The 19279-nt window shown below is 39.6% G+C and overlaps 2 protein-coding genes across 4 annotated transcripts; one reads left to right on the top strand and one right to left on the bottom strand.

Annotated features, from left to right (window-relative positions):
- The first annotated feature begins 327 nt into the window (after positions 1 to 327).
- slc25a35 (solute carrier family 25 member 35) lies at positions 328 to 12370 on the top strand. Its single transcript, XM_040032840.1, has 5 exons — positions 328 to 5675; positions 5791 to 5856; positions 5936 to 6088; positions 7799 to 7933; positions 8166 to 12370. Exons 1-5 carry the CDS (start codon positions 5304 to 5306, stop codon positions 8334 to 8336), a joined length of 897 nt encoding a protein of 298 aa, XP_039888774.1. The 5' UTR covers positions 328 to 5303; the 3' UTR covers positions 8337 to 12370.
- Positions 12371 to 12407: 37 nt separating this feature from the next.
- Positions 12408 to 18134, bottom strand: LOC120734196 (mannose-P-dolichol utilization defect 1 protein-like). Of its 3 annotated transcripts, none has more exons than XR_005695979.1 (8): positions 17757 to 18134; positions 17455 to 17520; positions 15698 to 15830; positions 15054 to 15139; positions 14265 to 14380; positions 14035 to 14145; positions 13749 to 13944; positions 12408 to 12910 (listed from the first exon to the last, which is right to left on the bottom strand). XR_005695979.1 is itself a non-coding variant. In XM_040032842.1 (8 exons), the coding sequence occupies exons 1-7, from the start codon at positions 17845 to 17847 to the stop codon at positions 13822 to 13824; spliced, it is 726 nt and encodes a 241-aa protein (XP_039888776.1). In that variant the 5' UTR covers positions 17848 to 18133; the 3' UTR covers positions 12408 to 12910; positions 13816 to 13821. The 3 variants fall into 3 exon arrangements, 2 of the variants coding, with proteins under 2 accessions (XP_039888776.1, XP_039888775.1); XM_040032842.1 differs by having other exon boundaries at positions 13816 to 13944; positions 17757 to 18133; XM_040032841.1 differs by lacking the exon at positions 12408 to 12910 and having other exon boundaries at positions 13665 to 13944; positions 17757 to 18133.
- Between the last annotated feature and the right edge of the window lie 1145 nt (positions 18135 to 19279).

Genomic DNA, 19279 nt, shown 5'->3' with positions numbered 1-19279 from the left:
GGTGATAGGATTTGGCAGGTTGTTGAGGAAATGGAGAAGAAGGATTTAGATCATCTACCTAAAGAGGACAGAATAAATAAATGAGTTGCTTGCACAGTGTAGCTGTTGGGAATATCGCCTTTGATTGAGCAGAAAAGTTAGTGTGTTGTAATACTATTCTTGTAATGTTGACTTAACTACACATTCACTACATTATGGGACTGCAAGCAGTTGCATTTCTTTTATTACAAAAGTATTTAATATCAATATAAAAACTGTTACCCTATTGATCTTTGTGCCAAGAACAAATAAATGCATTCAGCCTTCCAAAAGCTTAATTTTTTAATTGTTAATTTTTTGCATTATATGGGAATGGCCCTTTATCCCTTTATTTGATAAGATAAGCAGAGAGGAATTTTTACAGTTCACGATCTGATGTGGTGGCATAGTGCAGCCACCACAGCACTAGTTCTGTACGACTATATAGTGGCTCGATAAAGAAATAACAGTAATAACAGAAATTCTGGGCCTGTTTGGCTGTTTTAAGTCTCACTGTGTGCATCAAAACGCCCTCGGCACAAATCCTATTTAAAAGGGGTTTGAGGTGAAACCGTTTTTACTGTCACGTCTAATCCAGCTCTGTGATGAAAAACAAACAAACCCACCGACCCAGACGGGGAGGTTAATCAAATTAGTCCAAAGACCGTGACAGTCTAGAGGATCTGACCACTATGTTTTCATCTTTGAAATCAAAGTTGATGTCACAGAAATGATAATCGTCTGGAAAAACATCCGGGTTATCCGGGTTTTATGCTCAATCTTCCATTGTCCTGTCACGAGACAATTTGATCAACTACAATATATTCAATATTCAATACTACACTAAGACCATTTAATTAATTTTGTGTTAAGATCTCATTATATTTGCAGTGCACACACTTTGGAGCTGTTAGAATATTCGTGATCCTCACGCAGCTGAGCAGTAAGTGTTCTTCATCTGATTAAACAGAGATGTGATTAAAAACAGCAGTGGAAGTCACTGCTCTATCTCACGCAGTAATCTCTAATTGAGCTCAGCGGAGCTGCCCTGGTTACCTGGTGTTTCTAACTTTAACTCAATGACACACATTTTACAGTGAGGTCAGTGTCCTTAACAGAAAGATAAATCTGTGTTTGCTGCAAAAATTCTAAAATGTAAACATATAAGTCAAAAGAGGATTTACATCCTTTAATGTCATTAAATATGTTGCCTAAAGTGTTCACTCAGCCATCCAAATCATTGAATTCAGGAGTTCCAATCCCTTCCATCAGTCACGTAGGCGTGCAGACTGCTCTTGAAAGCATTTGTTAAAAAAAATGGGTCACTCTCAGGACCTCAGTGAATTCCAGCGGGGATACCATGACAGGATGCCACATGTCGAACAAGTCCAGTTGTAAAATTTCCTCACTACTAAATATTCCACAGTCAACTGTTAGTGGTATAACAAAGTGGATGTGATCGGCATAAACATCAACTCAGCCACAAAGTGGTAGGCCATGTAAAATCACAGTGCAGGATCAGTGAATGCTGAGGTGCATAGTGTGTAGAAGTCACTAACTTTCTGAAGAGTCAATCACTACAGACCTTCAAACTTTATGTAACCTTCAGATGAGCTCAAGAACAGTGCATAGAGAGCTTCATGGAGTCTGTTTCCATTAGTATTTATTTATTTATATAGCACATTTAATTACAACAGGAACGTTGACCAAAGTGCTGTACAAGAATACAAAATACCTATTAAAATAACCTATAATATTGGTACCAAGCATCAAATATGAAATAAGAAATAACTCCCATACTGTATTAAAAGCCAGTAAATACAAATGTGTTTTAAGATAAGATTTAAAAAGATTGACAGTAGGAGCCTGTCTGACGTGTAGGGGTAAATTATTCCACAGCTTAGGCGCTACAACTGCAAACACTCGATCGCCCCTATGAACCAGCCTCGACCTTGGTATGGCTAAAAGCAAAAGATCTCTTGATCTAAGAGATCTGGTGATATAGTGAAGCAGCTATATCACCAAGCACAATGCAACGTTTCAGATGCAGTGGTGTAAAGCATGCCGCCAAAGGCCTCTAGAACAGTGGAGATGTGTTCTCTGGAGTGATTAATCATGCTTCTTCGTCTAGCAATCTGATGGATAGGTCTGTGTTTAGCGTTTGCAATAAGAACGGTACTTGTCAGAATGCATTATGCCGAGTGTAAAGTTTGGTGGAGGGGAGATTATGGTGTAGGATTGTTTTTCAGGAGTTGGGCTCAGCCCCTTAGTTTTAGTGAAAGGAACTCTTTCACAAGACATTTTGGATAATTTCATGCTCCCAGAAAAATTCCCATAACACACTCCTAAACCTTGTGAAAGAAAGACTTGAAGCTGTTATGCCTGCAAAGGGTGGGGCACATCTTATTAAACCCTATAGAACCTATAGATTAACAATGGGATGCCACTCAAGTTTATATGCATGTGAAGGCAGACAAGCAAGTACTTTTGGAAATATAGAGTACATTTAGAATGGATGGAAACCTTTCTTGTAGTTGTTTTTTTTTTTTTATATTTATTGATCCCCGTGGGGAAATTCCTCTCTGCATTTAACCTATTCACTCAGTGAAGCAGTGGGCAGCCACTGGGCGCCCAGGGAGCAGTGTGTAGGGACGGTACCTTGCTCAGGGGTACCTCAGTGTAGCTGTTCAGGGAAACAGCTTTCAGTTTAGTGTATCTGACATACTATAGTATGATAAACCTTCTGAGTTCTGAAGACATGGATATTAACCAGAGCAATGACCTTAGTTATAGACACTATTTGAAGAAGCATTAAGATAAAGTCCAAAAAGTTGGCTTGAAGTTCTTACAGATTTATTGCCAATAATATAACACGTACACAAGTGTTCACAGCCTTTGCCATGATACTCAGATGTATCCTGTTTATACGGATCATCTGACAATTATTTCTACAAGCTAACTGGAGTCCACTTGTGGTAAATTCAGTTGGTTGAACATTAGTTGGTAAATGCACATACCTGTCTATATAGGGTCCTATCGTTGACAGTGTATGTTAGAGCACCAACCAAGCCATGACGTCCAAGGAATTGCCTGTAGACCCCAGAGACAAGATTGTATAGAGGCCTTAATCTGGGGAACTGTATGAAAAAAAAAAATCTGCAGCACCGAAAGTCCCAATGAGCACAGTAGCCTCTATCATCCACAGATGAAAGAAATTTGGAACCACTAGGTCTTTTTCTAGAACTGGCCTCCCAGCCAAACTGAGCAATTGAGGTAGATTGCTCTGAGATTGATTTCTGTTGTTTTAGTGTAAGACTGGGGGCTGTGGGAGCACTGCAGTTTCAAATTCCTGTGTATGACCTGAACAAATGGTTTTTAACAGTAAAGCTGACTTTGACTTTAGGAAGGACCTGTATTGGGGAGGCAACTAAGAACCTCATGGTCACTCTCACAGAGCTCCAGCATTGCTCTGTGGAGAACCTTGCAAGGCAACTGATGGACTCTCAGACCACAATAAACAAAATCTGGTCGGACGAAACAAGGATCAAATTCTTTTTCCTGGCCAATATCATCCCAGCACCACATCTCCATCTACAATGATGGTAGCATCATTTTGTGGGTATGTTTTTGTTTTTTAGCCACAGGAACTGTGAGAAAAATATCAAGGTTGGAAAAAGGAAGGGAAAAGACCACAGAGTGGGTCAAAGTTAATCTTCAAACCACCTTAAACACAGAAATAATAACAAAGGAGTGGCTTTGCAACCAGAGCCAAGATTTGAACCCAACTGAACATCTTTGGAGAGATCTCAAAATAGCTGTGGAACAACACTCCCCATCAAACATGATGGAGCTTGAGAGGTTCTGCAAAGAAGAATGGGAGAAACTGACAAGCTTGTAGCATCATACTATTTAAAAAAAAAAAAAGTAATTGATGCTTCAACAACATATTGAACAAAAAAATCTGAAATTAACTGTTAACTGTGTATTAGGTCAGTGTTTCCCAACCACCTTTCCGCGAAATGATCAGGTGTGCCGTGGAAGATTATCTGGTTCCACCTTAGTACTGTAAGCAATCGGCGTGAATAACGGGCAGAACAATTACATTCTCTTCCACTAGAGGGCAGTGTAACTACCTTCTCTAATTAAATGGGTTGGCAACTTGCAGTAAAACAGAAGAAAACGAAGAATTAAAAAGTCATTCTGTGAGATGACGCAGTGCATAATAGCAATAAAGTAGGAAAAAGTAGTCCGTCTGACCTGGGTCCTGGAGAAAATTCCGACCCAGATGAAGGCCCTTGCATGAGTAGTGTTCAGAAGAAAGCATAAAGGTATACTGTGGGGACAAACCGAGCCAGTTCCACTATACCTCGTGTGCGGGAAAAAATTATTTCATGCTTTTTGTGACATTTTTTGTTTGGTGGTGTGCCGTGTGATTTTTCTAATGTGAAATATGTTGAGAAACACTGTCTTAGGTAATAGTTCTTATTTTTTCCTTTTAATTGTGGCTGGATGCAAGTCCAAAAACTATCACATCAGGTAATTCAAAACAATGGGTGAACTGGTCATCTGGTCGATCCAATCTAGCGCCAGCAATCGTTGATCCAATCACGTCTGTCTATTGTGACTGTTGTTAACCGAGCACAAAGATTAAGGACCAAATTCAGTGGCTGAGCAGAGACGCGTTACATGAACTACGTAGCACGCACCAGTAGAATCTCTAACGTGAGATGTTTAGGGGCCAGAAAAAGTGTACGATGAAATTTCAAGGCAACAACATGCTACTGATGGATAGATATTTAACAAGTATGGTGGTAACTAATATGGTATTTAACAGCATTCTGTTTATATTTTTTAATGTCCATTTATTTTATTTTAATTTCACTGCGCATTTATAAATCTCCAAATGGTTGTTGTCGTGTATAAAAAAATAATTGATAGCACGGGTGAATATAATTTCACGGAACAGAGAAATAAAATGAAATCACGCATAAGTTGAAATTCTCTAAATACCGCAATTGGATATGTCTGCTTTGTTGCTGCCTTCAGCAGATGAGCGATTTTTCTTATTTCGTGTATCGAAATTTTGAGATTACGAGGCGCATTGAAGTACTCTTATGTCTTCTTTGTATTGTACTCTGCTGTCGTGGTTTATACGGATGTACAGTATGTGGGAGGGGGTAGCTGCTTAGCAAAAGCCCAGTGATGTGACGAACGAGACAGACTGGAGGCCGGTCTCAAGCGTACATCTGTCGTCCCGTCGGTGGTCACTCGGTCGGTCTGTGGCGATGGATTTCGTGCTGAGCGGAGTGGCGGCATGCGGCGCTTGTGTGTTCACCAACCCGCTGGAGGTCGTCAAAACTCGCATGCAGCTTCAGGGAGAGCTAAAAAGCCGCGGATCCTATCATGTTTATTATCGCAACGTCTTCCACGCTTTTTATACTATCGGCAAAGTGGAAGGACTAGTGGGATTACAGAAAGGATTAGTACCCGGGCTATGCTATCAGTTTTTTATGAATGGAGTCAGGCTCGGGTCGTACGCCATCATAGAGTCCTCGGGTTACATCCACACCAATGGAAGGGTCAACGCTGTCAAAACCACAGTAGCAGGGGCTATGGCTGGAGTGGTGGGAGCTGTGATGGGCAGCCCCATATACTTGGTCAGTAGCTGGCTTTGCCCACTTGCCTTGTGAAAAGTTATTCAGGCGTGACCTTAAAGTGAACTGTGACTTTCACCTGTGGCCAATGGTAAACTTAAATTGTCTCCACTGACAGGTGAAGACTCACCTGCAGAGCCAGGCCACCTCCTCTATCGCGGTTGGTCATCAGTACAAGCACCAGGTAACCTGAGAAAGTGAATGTGCGAATATGAGTGGGAGGCATCAACAGTGCCCTAAAATGCTGCTCGTCTTCACCACAGGGGATGACCCACGCCCTGGTTGCCATCTACAGAAATCATGGCATTCTGGGACTGTGGAGGGGCTCTAGCGCTGCAGTGCCGAGGGTCAGCGTGGGGTCGGCCGCTCAGCTCTCCACCTTCTCCTCCTCCAAGGAGCTCGTCATTGACCTGCAGGTTGGTGTGTGGCTCATTTGCTTTTGACATGAAAATGAGGTAGAAGGCGGCTCACAGAGGGCGTTTTGTTTCTTCACTACTCCACCATGTGTGCATATTTTCCATATGTCCACACTGTTTAAAATAAACATGACTGTTTTTTAGAGTCTGCTTGTATAGTGAGTGTCGGTTGGGTAACACATTTGAACACTCCTTATTTACATTCTTGTCTAATTACAAGACCAAATCAGAACTAGAGGCTTGAGAAGGTGATTTACAGTCAGTAGCTGTTTGCAGGCTCCTAAAGTGCCCGCTGTAACACTGACAAAGCGCTCTGTATTCCACTCCTCTGGAATGGAAATTCGACACCTTTTATTGGCCCCCTGTTGAAAACACAAGGCTTGTGTAACTAGAGCATCAGTCTGCATGATGTAAATCAGTGACCCAGCTCTAGTTTTAAAAAAGAGTTCCTTAATAAGAAATTCCCAAAAAATTATATTAGCAAAAATCCTTACATTTGTGTATACTTTTAATTTACTACTTCCTTGATTTGGCTGACTTACTTTACGCTGTCCCAACTGGTTAGTTGTGTGAGTAAGAATGGAGGTGGACTTGAACATACCTCCCATCATCTCAGCCATTACCTCATGCATAATTAGCTTTATTAAACCAAAGAAGAAGAACTTTGTATTTAGAATAGAAAAGAATAAAATTGCCCTTTGTTATCATTGTACGTGTACAGCAAAATTGTGGGTGGTCCACACTAACTGTGCCAGAATAAAATAACTAAAAATGGAAAAAATTGGTAAAAAGTATAAAATCAAGAGCGATAGCTGAACTTCTATGACAGTCCAGACTATGACTAATTTGGGTGTTATTGTGGACATTGGGCAATATATTGTCTTTCTTTCCTGTCCTCGTCAGTGAGTCGTGCTTTCCGTCTTTCACAGTGTGCTTCATAAGGATGGACAAATTGGCTAATGATTTCAAACAGATGGTGGGAACTGAAGCGGTACATGCAGTTTTGGATTTGTCAAAAAATAGAAGAGACAAAATTATTGCTGTAGAGTTAAAAAAAAAAAAATGCTGACATGCTAGATTTTGAGTCAGGACATTGCAAGGTGTTGTGCAAAGCTCCCTCCATCATATGGGTTGTGCTACAGCCGGGCTGACACTATGCATTAGACAGCTCTCTCTTCCATCATCATCAAATACCAAATAAGGGGATATCTTTGGGGAGTTTCTAGATATTTGTTTAAAGGGTGTGCTTAAATATGGGACTGTAATAGCTTTATTATATTGGATGGTAAGAAAGACAAGTGAGAATGTCAGGCTTTTGTCTTTAACTGTTTTTGAGAAACTCGTGTTAAAGATTGCCTCGGATTTCAAAGTGTGACAAAACTTTGAAATGTATCGACGGACGATTTTTAAATTACAATATGTGTTAAACAAATAAAATTTCATATATCCAAACGTTGGGCTGTATTAGCAGGTGAATCGGAAGGTGCACGGTAACTTGAGATGGAATGACCTCGATAATAATAGAGCCTTCTTCCTCTGGTTCGCTGCACGTAACCGTGCAATTATGAGGAGTTAAAATTAGAAGTGGCTGCACACGTGCTGCTATCTTGATAATGACTTATTCCTCTACTTCTACTGCAACCGCAGGCCCACGTGTGCACGCTCTCTAAACCTGTCCATCCTGTAATATTATTTTCTTCTGTTGCCAAGGTGTTTCCAGCGAACAGCTGGCTGGTGGCCCTCAGCGCCGGCATGATCAGTAGTGTGGTGGTGGTGCTGGCTATGACTCCTTTTGATGTGGTGAGCACGCGGCTCTACAACCAGCCCGTGGATCATTTGGGCAAGGTGAGCACAGGGGCCAGACTGGGGAAGTATGAAGTGAAGGGAAGATCCTAGCTCACGGCGTGGTTGATATGTTTTCATTGTATTCATCCTCTGTGAATCCCTCATTGTGTCATCTCCCATTTGTGTGGGAGAAATTGTTGGTCGCTTGGCTCCAGGTTTAGACAAGAAAGATTGCTTGAACAAAAATACAAGGTGGGTGTAGAACAAGAACAATCATTCTCTTGTTTTTTAGGGTCAGCTCTATAAAGGATTTACTGACTGCTTTTCCAAAACCCTGAAGAAGGAGGGATTGACGGGGCTTTACAAAGGCCTGGGAGCGTCTTATTTCCGACTCGGTCCACACACCATTCTTTCGTTGTTTTTCTGGGATGAACTGCGCAAATTCTACCAGCCGTTCAGATAACACCCAGGACGAAGACACTGGAAAATGGGTAACTCATTATGTTCTGAGTGCAGAAGGTTAAATGAATCGTCGTTTAATGAGTTTATGATTATCCGGTGGATGGAAACACCTGAAGGTGTTCTAGAGCAAAGGTAATGTTTTACACTCCAGTTAAAAAAACACTTTAGAGTCAAATGTGTCAAGAATGAAGGTGAAAATGTTAAATTATTGAGCTGCTGAAGGATATATTAACTGCACTTGTCACATAGAACCTTACAGTATGCTGTATGTCCTCCAGAGGAAATTCAACACTGCACCTTTTCTCTAGCTCTTAAACTCCTGTGTACTGAGGATACGAGGTCAATGTCCTATTTTTATTCTGTGTGTCTGGGAATTAGGAAAATCTGATCGTGATACAAATTCCCTGCAGCAGCATTGTGCTTAATCATTTTGGCCTTTAGCAATTTCCCTCGAGCAACTTTGCCTTTGACTCATTAAAGCCAATGAGAACCAGTTGAAAACGTGAGTCAGCTGGTTGCAAAACCGAAACTTCTTTAAACTTTTTTTAGGTCTATGTGGAGTTTCCTAAACTTTCTAAAGACTGCAAACATGCCAGGCTCAAGTTTTGTGAACTGTATATAATTGAGCTTTGAGTTTGAGTAGTTCAAATGCATCCTAGAATATAGTTACTGTCAAACAGTATGTGGAGAAAAATGTTTCCCAGCCTTACAAAAGGATAAATATGTAACGTGGTTAAAGGCAACTCTAGGACAAAGGCTTTGTTTCAAAATGACTTCTGCAGTAGACAGATTTCCTCTTTAGGTGAAGAAAGAAAACTCCACTAACATGAAATATTTTAGGCCTCATAAACCAAAGGAGTATCCAGTGGATCTGCCAAAAAAAAAGGATGTGAAAGCCAATGCTAAGCATGTGGTACTGTATAATAGCAGGAGCCGTTACTCTTAATATACACATCAAAGCGGCTTCCTCCATTAAATTAGACAAACAACAACAACAAAAAACTGCACATTTTTCATTGCCATACATGACACATTTGATAAAAAGTATTGTGTTTAAACACTGATGGAGACTGGCCCCTTTTTTCTAAATGTAAATGGATTTATTGGAGTTTTATTCTATAACTGCACTGGTACATTTGTTGAGTGTGCAAGCGCGGGTTAAAGTATTTCACTGTCATATTAATTTATTTGTGACGTTGACAAAACATTCAAACGTTTAATTAATTATTGCCATGAGTTAGAAACCTTACTGCTGCTCTGCTAAAATGTCTCGGTTAAGCAAAAATCTGTTGGTGAAGCTAGTTGGTGAATAGTGTGCCTTAATAAACCTTTAGGAATAAAAGCGGTCCATTTTAATATGTTACAGACGTGACGTTTATCAGCTCGTCCACTGACTCCATCTGCTTGAGTTTTGGTTCTATGAAGTGTTCATAATTGAGCCCAACAGTCAGATTGCCATGAAATGGAAACTGTTGGTAACATTTTGAAGTTCCACAAAACTTTGTGGATTTTGATGCTTTCTTAATAAGTGTAGGATGCCCATGATTTTATTTATATGAGCATTATTAGTTATTCCCGGCCACCTTTGAATGCAACAGCACAATGTGACATGTAACAAATGTACTGTAGCTCTACGAATAGAGTTCCCTGAAGTTTGTGACAGAAGGCAGGAAACTGTTATTTAAGTTTATTAAATATTATGAAGTTTTGAACTTCAAAAGAATTGAGTCTTGGCAATTTTTCTGTTTTTAAATGTGTTTTTCTTGATATAATTATGCTCATTTGTTCTTTGTATATGGTTCCTTATGGAGTTTGTTTTTTTTTTTTGTAAGGGAACATGATTTTTTTATTTTTTTTATTTTAATTGTTAAGGTGGTATTGATAGGTGTACTAGGCAGCAGTGCGGCATATCCAAATACTGATGGAACAATTTTAGGGTGGATCAAAATATAATGGTGCTGTGGTCTTTGCATGGAGCCCAAAGGGAACATGGATTCTTCCACATCTGTCACTTCAGTGGTTTCATGAGACTTCTGTCAAACAAAAGTTGTGTCATTAACAATTACCAATCCAGCTCGATTTTATTACACCGCAGTTCAATAGCTTTTAGTTATGATAAAGTCAGATTACAGCAAACTGAGCTGTTTGAATGCAAACCTGTATTTGGACTTTTCTCTACAGTCTCAGTAAATAGAAAGATTAGTTGATAGTTTTAGGAATAAAAACTTTAGAATTGATACAGAAGCCTTGGAAAGGGAGCGATTTGATGCTCAAACACTATAAATGCAAAAAAAAAAAAAAACGTATATGTATCAACACTTTTGTTTGGAAATCTTTCAGCTCATTTCTCTGTGTCTCTATTATACGATATTTGCCAAAGTTTAAACCTCATGACAGTTCTAAAAGTTATGTGTTATCGGTCATTTCATGGAGCAGCTTGGTTCAATTTCATGAATGTTAGAAAATAATTTTCCAACATGGTTTTTTGATATGTGGAATGGAAGTGAAGAGCAAATAAACTCAGACTTTTATTGTCCAACAGTGTGGTGGTTACTTACTTTGTTCAACAGTGTTGAAAATGTAAAATTTCCTGTGTGTTATTCTCAAACTTTACTGCATATGTCTTGTAGTACATTTATGTCATTTTCAAGATTTCCCACCATTGAGCAGCAGCTAGCTGGAGTTTCTTTTCCTTAAAAGAGATGAACTCACCGCTACATTGAAGAACTGGTAAAGTGATGAAGTTTCCCATCAGCTGGTAGAGAACAGAAAGTGCTGGACAAAATTTCTTAAATGACAATATCGCTCTGCTTGGCAGGTGACTTAAGAGGACTTATGAAGAAGTATGCTAACGTTTTTTAATTGGTAATGTTACAGTAGTTATTACTGGATTTTTTTTCTGCGTGACTTTCTTTGTGCATGACTGGATGTTAGTTGCACCTCCAACTGGAAGTTAAGGTTAACTTTTCTGTGAATGCCTGATATCATAGTTATGAAAATCACCTGTGTCAACCTGCAACGTGACTCCTACTGCAGGAAGTAGAGATAATTATGTGTACACATATGAAAAGGGCCTTTGGCATAAGGATGACTGAAGGTGGCGTGTCTTTAATACTGTACACTTTTACAAAAAATGACAGAAAAACAGTTGACTGATATTTCACAGTTACACAATACTGTGCAAATGTTCATGACAACCCTTATTTCTTCATATTTTGCTAGTGAAAATCAGGAACTCGCATGAAAATCCAGTGTAAAAAGCAAAAATAGAGTTTGTACAATTCTAACCTCGTCCATACATATTGATGATCTGAACTAAATAGAATATCGAATTTGATTTCATCTCTTCATAAGACCTGCTGCCACTGATTTTTAGTCCAGTCCTTGTGTAGTTTCGGATACTTATCACATGCAGAACTGAAAATGTAATCTGCATGATACAGTGCCCATGCAATAAAATGAATATAGGAGAAACATCCTGCCCTCTGAAAGATCGAATTAATGAACACAGATGTTCGATCAAAAGGCTTGATCTAACCAGCCCTGTTGCAAGACACTTCAATGATAAACATCCAAATTCACCATTATTGTTTCTATGCATTGAAGCCATTAAACTAAACCAAAGAGGTGGTAATATTAACTTTATCCAGAAAAAAAGCATTTTGGATATTCCGCTTTAAGAGTCTGCACCCCAGACGTATGAATGAGGATTTTTCTATTAATGAGTTTTTGTGAACTGAACCTTTTTTTTAATGTTTTTATCCTAATTTTTTCAGTTAAATTATTCTCGCATGGGTAATGTTTATTTAATTAATTTTATTTTTTTTTTCAGCCAAAGGAGTAGCATTCTAGACATCTCATCTTAACTCTACATTTTAGAGATTTTACATTTTAGAGACATAAATTAGGACCTTTTAACAAATGTGTTCCTATGGGATGATGTCCTCTTGTTTTTTAATTCAACTGCTAGATGAACCTCCTTTTATTATTAAATACTGCCTTGTCCCTTTTTTTTTGTATATTCATAGTATTCTTCTTATGTATTTCAGAATCAGAATCAGAAAGGGTTTTATTGCCAAATGTTGAGCGGGTTTACAACATTAGGAAATTGCTGCGGTGCTTCAGTGCAAACATACTGTTATAAATACTGTTATAAATTAAGCTTAAATTTCACACGTGTTATTTTGAGACAGGTGGGGATTATGTCTCCTCCCCTCCTCATCATTAATGATCTAGTCCAGTATTTACTTTTGCGTGACTTAACCAATTAATCATTACCTACCTGTTATATGTCATCTGATCTATCTATGAAGTTTTGATTGGTTAATTTAATTTTTTTTTCTGTTTCCTGTCTTGTATTTAAGCAATTTTCTACAATGTTTTACTATCACCCTGATGAAGGCCACAAGCCGAAACGCGTTGGTCAATTATTAAAGTTGTTCATCTTCCCTTAAGTGTTGCTGGAGTTCCTGCATTGTGAATTCTTTCATCCTCTCCATGCACCTTGGAAGTAGGTGAAGTTGTGCCAGAAATTTTTGCTGTAGTTTCAGATACCTCAGCCAAACGAAAGTCTTCCTATAAAAAAAGGATGAGTGGCTCAAGTGTTCAATTTGCACTACATTTAAATCCATACTGAAATAAGGAACCTCATAAATTATAGTTATTAAATTGTTTATATAATAGGGTTTTTGTGTTCTGTTGTAAAATAGTAAAGTTAGGAAATAACTACCTGAACAAAAACAAACACTGGTGGCTAAAAATACCTGAAGGTCAAGTTAGATTACTGAACACACTAGACTGTAAATATCCTGCAGATATGAACTTAAGCACTCTGACTGTGAGCTTACTGTGCGAGTGCCTCGGGTAAAGGGTACAAATTTTTGGAGACGCTCAAATTACAACACAAAATAATGAAAATATGATCAATATGTGATACCAACAGGAAGAGCAAAATCTATCACAAAAGTAATGTTTTTCTATTTTGTAAAACATAAAAGTAAAAAAATAAAAGTATGACCATATGAATATTCCTGTAGTCTCAAAGTAGGGGCTAATAAGTGATATTCCAGCAAAAGCTTCTGTATTTGTTCTCTTCAGCCCACTTTCAAATGGTTTGCGGTTTACTCAGCGAGTTTAATCTGGTAAACTTTAGTTTGATGTTGATGCAAATTTGAAATGGCTCAACAGAAAGACACAGAGCTGCCAGATTACTTAAAAATATTTTGTCATAGCCGCAGACAGTGAAAATTGTTTCTGTGAGAATAAAGTCATTTTATTTGAATCCCTGGTGGTCAACAAAGTATTTTTTTATCCCCTTAGGTCACAATAACCTAAAACAGACATAATATTTCACACAAAACACGTGACAGTGGCATTTGGACATATTAAAAAGGAAAAATCTGTAAACATTTACTGCTACTTTGGCTCCATACTTGACAGGCCAACCTCAGGCACAATATAATAACAGGCAGCATCATCACCGTGCTCTACACTGTCTTCTTTGTAGTGCTGACAGCGCCGGCCTTGTAGCAGAGGATCTGAGCCAGAAGGACACAGCTGAGACAGGCTGACAGTATGTGTGACAAACTCACAGGAGAGTTTCCATTTTCCTATAAAAAAAGTTTCAAGTTGTTCCAGTTAGTATAACCACAACTATGCGGTTGTGCACATATGTCTGCTAGTAATTCTTAACTGCATACCTGTAAAGAAACAAAGGCCACACCCAGACACCCTGCAAATGAAAGCAACACTGACAGAGTGGATAGTTGACCCGTGTGGCCGTTATGATAGTTTGTTGTAGCCTGGAGAACCTGTAAATAATAAATCCACTAAATGTGTTCACCGTGCACTTAAAAAAGAAAAATTACAGTTCAGTGATCACATTTATCATAGAACAGCTCATAAATGAGGCAAGTTGATAAGTTGCTACCTTGCTTGCAATGAAAGCCGCCAAACTGGAGGCCTGTATCACTGAGATGACTGCTGCTGCTGCATAGGAGCGCAGGAGGAGCATTACACCACAGAGAGCAAAGAGGAGCAGAACTCCTGCAACAGAAACCACAATTATATATGAAGAATACAGCAACACCACAAGGTGGCGCTATTTGAAAGCACAGCCACCCTGTCTTTGAGGGACTTTGTTCAAACCCTACAATCACTACATCACTGTGTTGTTTTTTCCATGTTCAGATATAACAGCTCCAAATATAACACTTGGAGAATCTGGCTGATTCTGCATGACCACAAAAAACACAGAGGTTCTTTAATGCAATTCAGACCCTGCATGACCGCAGCTGATTCCTTAAAGTGTCACTCAAAGTTCATTTCTGTGAAGAAGCAGCCAAGTACTGGAGATTTCCAATAGTTTCACATTCAAGTCATAAATATCATGCCTTAACCCGCTGCTGTAAATACTCCTCCTTAGCCCAACACTGATTAACTCCTGGAGTCAATCCAGATCCGGGCATTGTTTTAATTAATCCTTTACCCCTGAGAAATAGGGCCAAAAAAAAGCAACTGTGTGTTAAATCTCCAAAAATCAGTATCAAATTGAAAACGTAAAAACTGGGGGACACTGTCTTAACTGTCTCAACTGGCACTGTCACCGCTTAATTATTTGTATTAGTGTGGAGGGACCTGCCTGCCTCGGTGAAAGTATGTCATGTTGGACTGCTCTTTGTACTCTGCCTCTGCAAAATCTGCAGATGCATGTGCTCACCTCGGACCGTTTCACCGCGATAATGGAGGATGAGGAAGACGATCGCCACTGTCTGGGCAAGCGTGAAGAGCCTATCAGCCCAGGCACTGTTGAACAGTTCAAGTGAAATACATTTAAGGTAGCACAGAAAGAAAAGGTAAAAAAATAAAGTCACCCACTGTGTTTAAGTTGAGAGGATTTGGGGTGTGCCTATGCAGGGCTTGAGCAAGTGAGTCATGCATGATGAACAGACTGAGAATTTGAACTTGAGTGGTGTAAAGCAGCGGTCCCCAACCTTTTTTGCGCCATGGACCGGTTTATGCCCGACAATATTTTCACGGACCGGCCTTTAAGGTGTCGCGGATAAACACAACACAATAAAACTAGTACCGGTACCGAAAAAAAGAAGATTTATTTATAACACACGTGAAAAGACCCAGGAAAACCGAGTAAACGATAAAAACGATAACAAAATAACGCTGAAAACCGATTAAAACCCTGAAAACTATACATTTCACACCTGAGCCTCAACTCTCGCGGCCCAGTACCAAACGACTCACGGACCGGTACCGGTCCGAGGCCCGGGGGTTGGGGACCGCTGGTGTAAAGCATGACATGAATGGGAAATACTACGAATGGTGTGATCTGCGCATCAGCTTACTTACAAGAGTGGGAAGTTGTTGGCCATAGCGTACACAACAGGACATAAGAAAGCATAAAGCTGCAAGAAGAAGGCGCTAAGACTCAGACCCTCTGCACTTCCTCCCCATAACATCTTTATCAACTGAGGCAGTTGTGCTGCATGGAAACAACAGGGAATCAGGTGACATTTGGTCATTAGAGGAGAAATTAATGGTCCATATCTGGACCAACATGAAAAAGACAGAAAGCACTCATTGCAAGTCAAACATCTGAGTCAGTTAGCGTCATTCTAAAATTGGGCCAAAATGCAGATGCAGAGAGGTAAACTGAGATAAAGAAAAAAATGAGCCGCTTATCAACTGTTTGCAGGTCGTCATAAAAGCAAAACACGAAGTCAAAATGGGGAAACTCAAAACGATACACTAGTGAATCATAAAGCTTGAACACACACGCTGGGGGGAAGTGAACAGAAACTCTGATAAAGGACAATCACCTCTCTGTGTGTGATTGAGGCAGAGAGGAGACACGTGGGGGGGACACAACTGATCCAGATCACACAGGAGGAGACAAGGAAGGCAAAACTAAAAGAAAAACATAAGGAACAACTAACTAGGTGGGATAACTAATCGAGGGGAAGAGTTTTTAGACTAAATGTGCTAAAAACACACAAACCAAACATGAACATTAAACAAACTAGGAATCAAAGAGAATATTAAAACCTGAAAGTCTAAAATCTTAAAAATCCCCAGGACCACACAAGTGGAATGACCTGTGAAAGTCAAGGATAAATGTAGTTCTATAAATAAAGGAGGGAAACTGAAAATATTTTGTCTTTTTTGGTAATATGAGTAACAGGGTTGTATTGGTCAAAAGGACACACTTAGTGTGGTCACAAAAGACTGGAAAAATACTGGCACTGAACTTTGGTGTACCCATGGTGTTTGTACGTGGGCTTGATCATGTCTATTTATACTCTTCATTTCCCAGACTAGAGGTTACAGTAAACAGGTTGCGCATGCGTTCTGGGACACAATTATTATTATCTTAACTAAAATGGACCTATGTCAACAAAATAAAAAAAAACAACAAAAAAAAACAAGCAAGCAAAGAAAAAAGTGGATTTACTCAACTTATTTTGGCTTATATTAAACATGTGGATTAGTTTTAAAAAGTTGGGAGAGTAGATAAAGATGCAATTTTGGTTTGCAAGAGGCATATGCATTTTAAATAGCATACTGGAACCATTTGTTCAGCTAGATTTACATTTTGCATCAGGGCAGTGTTTTATGCTTAAGAATTTTGTGCATGGATTATTTCTAAATTCATAGGTGGGACTGAAAATGTCCTGCAATTCTGATTGGCTCATCTGTACTGAGAGCTGCCTGTGACAAATTTAGAATTTTTGGAACCATCCCCCTAAAAAAGCCACGTGGTAATAACCACATAAATACGCAAATATTCATGTGCATTGTGCTGTGGCATGAATCCGTTTCCCGCCGTCATTTGTTTCTGCATTTTGCATGAAGACGACATGCTAATGCGGTGGCTTAACCGCTTGGCCAGATGTTATCTGCACAAAATGTTATGATGATTTGATTATTATCCATCATGATTATCGTGTAAAGGGAGGTTAGAGGGAGGAAAAATGCGATTGCGTTAGTATGTCTTTTCTTGTTTTGTTTCTTAAATGTGAAACTGCCCTGTTAATGAACCTCGTTTGTCATTGATACAGTATGCTGTGATCTGCTTTGAAACACATGATTAAATCACTGCGTCTTACCCAGGAATGTGTCCAGTATGATCCAGAATCCGGCAGTTTTGTTTAGTACGAACTTTAGGCATGGCACTGTAACACAAAAGAAACCTCTCAGACAATGAAGATGTACCTCAACGTCAGATCTCCAAATAAGTTTGCACTGTAGGTGGCAAAAGGCAAAAAACAAAACAAAACACCAACATCTTTACTTTCCCTCGTCCCCACGCACCCTCCGCCCAGCCCCCGCTATCACTCATATAGAGCATCTGGAAAAATTAAGTTTCCATTTCACCCGGTCGGTTGAAAGTGTCAGCCGGAAGCCTCACCGTGAAAGTGAAAGTTCAGGAAGAGCTCGTAGTAGCATTTTTCTGGCATTAAATAAGTTACAAGAAACTCTTTGATGGTTGACGTGGCCATGGTGGCTCAGCCGTAGCCGGGAATGATCATCAGCAACAGGGGGAGTGGTCCAAAGGTTTCCCAGTGTTTACAGTGGAGTCCAAAGAGGATAAAGAGCCAGACGTTTGACCTCTGAGATAAAACCACAGTTTCCAAGAGAAAAAAAAAGTTATCCAGCTTTTGTATTCTTTGTTGTAATGGCAAAGAGGTTACTATAATTATGGGATGTTTCTGGAGAACTGCACAGTTTGAACGTAACTGAATTCAGTTGTGTGCAAAGTACTTAACTGACATCTACTTCTCATGCTCTGCTAAAAGCTCTGAAACAAATTTCACATTTTTTATTTCATAGCTGAGCTACAACAGTGTCTTCGTAGGAGAGGGCATTATCTGCGGGTGTACTGGAGGGTTGACCAAAACATGTGACGTACTAATCCTGCTTGTAGCCTCCCACACATCTGGAATTCCGATTACAAGAAAGCACAGAAAATCTCCCCAAGTATGAAAAAAACAGACTACAATCATATCTGGTTTTCATCCCAGGGTGTTCTCGCTTAAGAGTAACCCATTTTTGGTGGGGGAGAAAATCAGATAGAAAACAGTCCTAAATGAGGAGGTGCTGAGACTTCCGAGTAGTTGTTTTTATTATTGCTCTTTGTTGAGTCTTTGTAGCAATTTATTTTGGTATCAAAAGTAGGAAGCCTCCCGCTGGTGAAAATTTGATAACTAAATCAACAAAATGTGAGTTTAACAGATCACTGAAGAATCAGAATCAGAATCAGAAAGGGGTTTATTGCCAAATGTTGAGCAGGTTTACAACATTAGGAAATTGCTGCGGTGCTTCAGTGCAAACATAGTGTCATAAATAGCACTTAAATAGACATGAAAAAAATAAAAGTAGGAATAAGAATTAAAAGTGCTACGTAGAAAGATATGTGCATGAGATATACATGAGATATATACATGAGAATAAGAATTAAGAGTGCTACGTAGAAAGATATATACATGAGTGCAGGTGGTGATCAGTGCCAAACATGGAATGATGCAGTGAACACAGCGTAGGGTCATATGTTAGTGGTGGGAACAGTCATACGGTTATTGTTCATGTGTCCAACAGCAGAGGGGAAGAAACTGTTCTTATGGCGAGAGGTTCTGGTGCGAATGGACCGGAGCCTCCTGCCTGAGGGGAGCAGGTCAAACAGACTGTGTCCAGGGTGAGAAGGGTCAGCTGAGATCCGAGCTGCACGCCGCAATGTCCTGGAGGTGTACAGGTCCTGCAAAGATGGGAGTCTGCAGCCAATCACCTTCTCAGCAGAGCGCACAACACGCTGCAGTCTCTGTTTGTCCCTGATAGTGGCTCCAGCGTACCACACGGTGATGGAGGAGGTGAGGATGGACTCGATGATTGCAGTGTAGAACTGCATCATCGTCCGTGTTGGCAGGTTGAATTTCT

The sequence above is a fragment of the Simochromis diagramma genome, unplaced genomic scaffold (genome assembly GCF_900408965.1).
Source record: "Simochromis diagramma unplaced genomic scaffold, fSimDia1.1 OVJJ01000216.1, whole genome shotgun sequence".
Taxonomy (NCBI): domain Eukaryota; kingdom Metazoa; phylum Chordata; class Actinopteri; order Cichliformes; family Cichlidae; genus Simochromis; species Simochromis diagramma.
This window is presented reverse-complemented; position numbering and strand designations above follow the sequence as displayed.